Here is a 6,778-nt window from a genome sequence, read left to right as displayed (position 1 = left end):
AGAAAATGTTTTGAGAAACGATGTACAAATGCGCTTTACACAATTGATGTGTGTATGGATTGGGATAACAGTTGTACGAGCCCCTAATAAAATGTTAAATAAATAAATAAATAAAAACATTAAAACAAAACAAACAAACAAAAAATTTACCAGGGTGGGGGGGTGGTGGTGGTAATGGCAGGGGAGGTTGGTGGAGAATAGGACGCTAACAATGAGTACAAAAAAGAAGAAAATGTTCTGAAACTTACTGTGGTGTGATTGCACAACTTTTCTTAAAAATAACTGAACTAATAACTTAAAATAAACTGTATGATGTGTGAATTATATGCCAATAAAACTACGTAGAATTTGGGGGGGAAAGTCATTTACACATGAAACTTACTCAGCTCTAGGAAGGCCTGAGTTAAGTTCAGGGCAGCACTAAAATGACAGACTGTTTCAAAGGGGCTCCATTCAGAAGAAGCAACTGTGACAGCTCCTTCCTCCCGCCCATGTGAACACCAGGAAGCTGGCATCCCAGGCTATTTGAAGTACCGGCATGGCACTCATACCTGTAGAACTCCTCTTGAATGGTGGTGGAAAGCTGCTGGTTGAACTGTTCCAGATCCACAAAACTCACAACCAACATGTTTCTCTCGGGACGGATTAGCTCCTCTGCTAGTTGCAAGTACTTTATTTCTCCATCACTGCTCTGGAATCTGTGGATACATGCCAGATCAGGTTAAACCGAAGAACCCAGGGCAGTAAAAAGCGGCAGCTAGATGCTGATTCAGTGTTGAAGACCACAGACTTCAGAGCCAGCAGGCTAAGGTTTAGGGAAAGTAAGTTGGGCCTTTAAACTGGTTTCTCTGCACTTTTAATTCTTTTTTGAGGGCATTTCAATTCATCTCAGAAGATTGCTGTGAATAAATATTAAATGTTAGTCTTTTTGTACAGTGTCTGCAACATAAAAATATTAGCTTTGGGGCTTTAACTTGAAAGGATTACTTTCCAATCTACTAATGTGCTTCGTTGTTAGTTATTATTTTTGTCAAGAAAATCAAAAGCAAGCCCTCTGCAATTGAGCTGATTAAGACTCAGAGTGATCCTACAGGGCAGAAGTTGAACTGCTCCTTAAGGTTTCTGAGACTGCCAATCTTTATGGGAGCTAACAGGCTCCCCCACGGAGCAGCTGGTGAGTTTGAACCACCAATTTTGTGGTTAGTCAGCAGCCCAACCCTGAACCCACAGTGTCACCAGGCCAAGAAACTGGTCAATATCCCAAAATCCAACCTTCTGAGGGATTTTATAAAGTGAGGACTAACTGAACTAAGAATCAGAATAAAAATAAAACCACAGAAAAGAGATGCTTTACTGTCCAAGACCTCAGGTCAATCAAAACACATCCACACAGAGGTAACTAATGTCATTGACCAAGGTATAAAGAAATTGTTAAACCAAAGCCTCATTTACTGTATAAACTTTCACCAAAACTCCAGTGCAATTTTACTTAATATATATGTATTGATCATGTTCTAATTCTTAAATATTTGTTAAATATATGGCTCTATGTGCAAAACACTTGCTAGATCTCCCTGAACCTGAAAAGGAAGTGCTGCTCCCGCCCTAGGGTAAGCACAAAAGAGTAACTGGGGAAGAGAACAAAGATGGTCCCACCAAAGAGAGCGACAAGGAGGCTATATAAATAAACTGGATGCTAGATGACAAGGGCACCTAGCAAGCAGTCACAACATCTAAAAGGTGGTAGTGGAACTCACCCTTGAAAGGTGTTTAAATTTTCAGAGGGAAACAAGGGTGACAGGCTATGTTTGCAAACATGCAGCCAGGTCAGTCAGAGGAAGTATGCGGTGTGATGAGTGGGTCAGTTGCAGAAGACCATACTGGATAGGGGCACTATTCCATACACAACGGGAATCAAAGGTTTTCAAGAAGAACTTGACTTTTCCCCCCTCAACAATGTACAAGGACCATTTGTCATCATCACTATCAGGAACTTCTCGCACGATGGTAAAGAGAATTAACGAGAACCTTTTTGATGTGGTTGCTAGGTCCGGGGTGGTGCCTGATAGGTTAATAAGGTTACTAGAGAATTATAGCACTCTGAAACGATCAGAAAAATGATTGATGTTGCCGGAAAAGGTTATGACGGCGTCACAAAAAGGGTGTGTCTTTAGCTGGGCTTGGAAAGATGAGTGGCTATCAGGCAGAGAACACAGCTTACGGTAGGGAAACATAAGCTATAGTTTTAAGTAGGAAGGCAAGTCAAAAAGTATTGCTACAAACCAACTAAAAACATAGTCAGCAACGCACTGAATCGTGATGTTACTGTTTTGTCATAGATTCTCTATATTCCTGCCGGTGGTGGTGTTTCTACCTCAAGCCTTCCCTGAAAAATACTGCCCTCTTCCATTTACACATCAAAACAGCAGTTTAGCATCACACTCATGGGGGAGGGCAGGGTAGGACTGCCCCTGTGAGTTTCCAAGGCTGTAGCTCTCTTTACAGAAGTACTAAAGCCCATCTTTCTTCCTGGAGGGTCCGGTCGTTTCTAAATGGTGACCTTGCAGTTAGCAGCCCAATGCCACCAGGGCTCTCTTACGCATCACAGGGGGCCCAAACGGTGTTCCTTTTCAGTGTTCTCTGAGTTTGGGAATGAAAAGAAACCTAAATGGCAGTCAGAGTAGATGGGTATGGTTTTGTAACGAAATTCTCATCAGATAGCCCTGGCTACCCTTGATGAATGAGGTCGTCTATATTGCTTGTGATGGGAAATTTTCCTGCCTGTTTTCTCACCAACAGTTTCCCTTAAAACGTCCTGTGTCCTTTGAGAAAAATCTATTAAATTAACACCCACCCACCCCCCACCCCCCCTACCCCCGTCACCAGAACCCAAGGTGCCCTCTCTACCTTGGATATCACTGGCCAGAGTCCCATTTCTGACTGGGTCTTCTATCTGACAGCACCCTAAGGGGACTAAGACCAGAGCGTTACTGAGAAAAGTCTGCAGCCATCCACTGGCCAGAGACCTGGGTCAATTTGGTTTGTTTGGAGAAAACCTGTGCACGGGTTCACTGGAACCCGACAAGCAATACTTTTTGACTTCCTCCGTCATATGAGATTTTCCCAAGCCTTTACATTTGACCCTGCAGGCTGCAGAGTCCACAGCTTGAGAGCGCAGTGCAACTGTCGCTGTACCAATGGGAAGTTATGGAAGCCTAGGAGCCTAGAAGGGTCCTCACGTAAGAGAATGTGAGAAGATGGAAGAGACGGGAGAGAGGATGCTATAAGGCAGATCAAGGGGTGTATTACTATTTCAATACGGGCAAGTCTCCGTCCGGCCGCACCTTCAAACCCCGCCACATCAGAGGGAAGCGCGCACCGCTCATTTCAAGTCCACGGGCCCCGTGGCCTCGGACGTGGCCACGCCCCAACGCTAACCTGCGGGCCGTCTGGCCCTGTGGGGGCGCTGCCGGGATCCAAGTACCGGGTTGCTTCGCACGGCCCGCCGAGCCCGTAGCCGCACCGGCAGCCAGCGGCTAGACTACCCCGGGCTTCAGAGAACGAGCGTGCTTAGCTCTGGGCGCCGGGCACACAGCGACATTTTTATCTCGCGACCCGCCAGGCTCCTGGCACGCGCGCCGGGGACGGAAATCCCCTTTCTTCGCAGCGGCGCCGACCCCCCGGTACCCGGAATGCGCCGGCCGCGCGGAGCCGGCGGCCCGGCTGAAGAAACCGGAGGGGCCGCGCGGGAAGGTTCCGCCGGGAGGGGCGCCCGCCCGCCCCCCCGGAGGGCCCAGCGCCCGCCGACTTACTCCTCCAAGAAGTCCAAAAACAGTTTCTGGCACTTCTCCGCCACCTCATCCCGGACTTCCAGGTGCTGAGAGCCGGCACTCGGCTCCGCGGCCGCGGCGAGGTCCATCGCTGCTTACGGCTGGGGCGCAGCCGCCGCCACACGGGTTCGCCACAAGCCTCTTCTCCACGGACCCGGCTGCTTTGCGCGCGCCGCCGTCGCTTCCGCCCCTGGAGCCAATCGTGGCGCTGGAGCGCGAGGATTTCGCGCCAAACCTGCCCAATGAGCGACGGTATCCCCTTTAGCCCCGCCCACCGAATGGAGATTTCGCGCCAAAACCCAAGCTTTTGGAGGGCTGCCCGTGCGCCTGCGCAGTATTACAGTATCCTGGGCTTGTTCTCTCTGGGGCACATTAAAAGTTTGCGTCTTTGTCCGAGTGGTTTATTCAAATCACTCCACTGATATTGAGTGGCAGCGTTAGGACTGTGGAACAGACAAATGTTTAAGGCTCGAACCACTTGCTGAGCAGTCTTGTTGAAGGAAGTAAGCGGTAAGCGAGTGGCAAACCTCGGTGACAGAGGAAAAGGCAAGTATACAGAGGGGCTAAATTTAGAATGCGGTATTGGGATTCCAAAACTTACTACTATCGAGTCGATTCCTACTAGACCTGACCCTCCAGGTGTCCCAGACTAACTCTTTACTGTAGATAGCCATACCTTTTTCCGACAGGGCACCCGGTGGTTTCGAACTGCCCACCTTGCAGTTAGCAACCCAACCAGTAACCACTACATCAAGGGTCCTGTTGGTATTAGAATTGGAAGAAGGTTTATTAACAGCCTGTGATAAGCAGGTGACACAGTTTTGATTGCTGAAAGTGAAGACTTTAAACACTTGATGAAAACCAAGCATTGCAGCCTCCAGTATGGCTTAGAACTAAATGTAAAGAAGAACACCAAAATCCTTACAACTGGATTAATAGGTAACATTATGATAAATGGGGGGAAAAGGTTGAAGTTGTCAAGGATTTCATCTTGCTTGCATCCATAATCAATGCTCATGGAAGCCGCAATCAAGAGATCAAATGATGCATTTCATTGGGTAAATCTGCTGTACAAGACCTCTTCAAAATGTTGAAAATCAAAGAGGTTACTTTGAGTTGAGGATTAAGATGTGCCCGACCGAAGCCATGGTATTTTTAATCGTCTCATATGCCTGTAAACAGTGGACATTTTATAAGGAAGACCAAAGAAGAACTGATGCATATGATGCTGGCAAGGAAAGTACCATGGACCATCAAAAGAACAACAGAAAAATCTGCCTGGTAAGAAGTACAGCTAGAATGTTCCTTACAAGCAAGGATGGAGAGACTTTGTCTCATCTACTTTTGACATGCTATCAGCAGAGACCAGTCCCTGGAAAAGGACGTCATGCTTGGTAAATAGAGGGGCAGTGACTAAAGAAGAAGATCCTTGCCTAGATGGATTGATACAGTGGCTGCAACAATGGGTTGAGCTATAACAAGTGTGAGGATAGCACGGGACTGGGTGATGTTTCATGATGTTGTAATAGGGTCACTATGAGTTGGAACAGATTTGATGGCCCTTAACAATAACCCCAACATGGTTTACAGTGGGAGCCCTTAATCTACTTTTGAGTTTCCACATAAATTCATCCTCCATGCGGTTCTTTCTGACTATTGACCAGGAAAGTGAAAAGCTTTGCTTTCAGGCTGAATATGAAAGTAGACTGCTATATTTCCATGGCCAGCCAACCCAATTCCATCAAAGGCTGTTGTTGTTAAGTGCCATCAAGTAGGTGAAAACCTTAAGCATGGCCAGCAAGGGCACCCAGGCAAGTCCCTGAGGACGAGGCTACCCTTTCCTGGACTGTTAGGGGAGTGACACTCATCTCTTATGTACACACTCTGGCGCAAGGTTCGCATACAAGTCCTGGTGGTTCAAACCCATCAGGCACTTCTCCGGAGAAACTTGAGGCTATGTGTTCCCATAAAGATTAACAGCCTTGGAAACCCTATAAAGGGTCTTTATTAATTGGATTCAACTGGATAGCAGTAGGTAGGGTCACATAGTCATGATTCATACCCTGACTACCTTGGGAGGAGAGCCCTGAACCCAACTTGTAAACTTTTGAATCTGCAATAATGTTCTTCTCCCAACCACTCTCCCTTTCCTGCTTCTGTAGACCCACCTGCAACTGTGATGAACTGCCAGTCAAGGTTTTGTGACAGTTTCCTTTGTTTTCCAAGCCTTTGGACACCATTAGGGCCTCATGCTGGTGGTCTTCTTTGTCCAGATGATTTGTGTTCATTTTTGTGCTCTCAAAAAACTCATTGCCATAAGTGAATTCCAACTCACAGTGACCCTATAAGGCAGGGAGAACAGCCCCTTTGGGATCCCAAGACTAACTCTTTATAGGAGTAGAAAGCCCTTTCTTTCTCCCATGGAGCGGCTTATGGTTTCAAACTTTAGACCTGGTGGTTAGCAGCCCAACTCTTAACCCACTACACCACCAGGACTTCTTGTCCTAAGACATAATATGGGACTTTATAAAATATATTTGGGTTTAGCATCTCTTTCCCCTTCAAATATGGCCTTAGCTTCCACTGTCTGGGGCACCACTTCCCCATTCAATGGCCCTTTCCTCCCAACTTCATTTCGCTTGTGTTTGGGGTAGCTGCCTGGATCGGTCACTCTCTTGGCTTAAATGAACATCTGTGTGCTAATGACTTCAAAGGGTATTGCCAACTTGTGCTTTTTTTCTGGGCCAACAGGTATTAAAAGATGCCTGGCCTTCAGCAATCGTGTCAGAGCAGGCTGGTGTGTTTCTCCCATGTGGGCTTTGTCGTTTCTCAGCTAGATGGCTGATTGGTGAAGAAAGCTGATGGTGAATGGCTATCAAGAGAGATAAAGTTTGGGGTCTTAAAGGCTTGAGGATAAACAAGTGGCCATTTAGCTGAGAAACAAACAT

The 6,778-nt window shown here is 46.8% G+C and overlaps 1 protein-coding gene across 1 annotated transcript in view; it reads right to left on the bottom strand.

Moving 5' to 3' along the window:
* MCM6 (minichromosome maintenance complex component 6) overlaps window positions 1-3,919 on the bottom strand; it is a 35,853-nt gene extending 31,934 nt beyond the window's left edge. The window contains exons 1-2 of the mRNA XM_045298914.1: window positions 3,813-3,919; window positions 552-698 (exon numbers count right to left, since the gene is read on the bottom strand). Of these exons, the coding sequence (XP_045154849.1) occupies window positions 552-698; window positions 3,813-3,919 (254 nt within the window). The remainder of the gene's footprint in view (window positions 1-551; window positions 699-3,812) is intronic.
* Window positions 3,920-6,778: the final 2,859 nt, after the last annotated feature.

This window comes from Echinops telfairi, unplaced genomic scaffold, assembly GCF_000313985.2.
Source record: "Echinops telfairi isolate 266 unplaced genomic scaffold, ASM31398v2 ScPeMD7_4;HRSCAF=17, whole genome shotgun sequence".
Lineage (NCBI taxonomy): Eukaryota > Metazoa > Chordata > Mammalia > Afrosoricida > Tenrecidae > Echinops > Echinops telfairi.
This window is presented reverse-complemented; position numbering and strand designations above follow the sequence as displayed.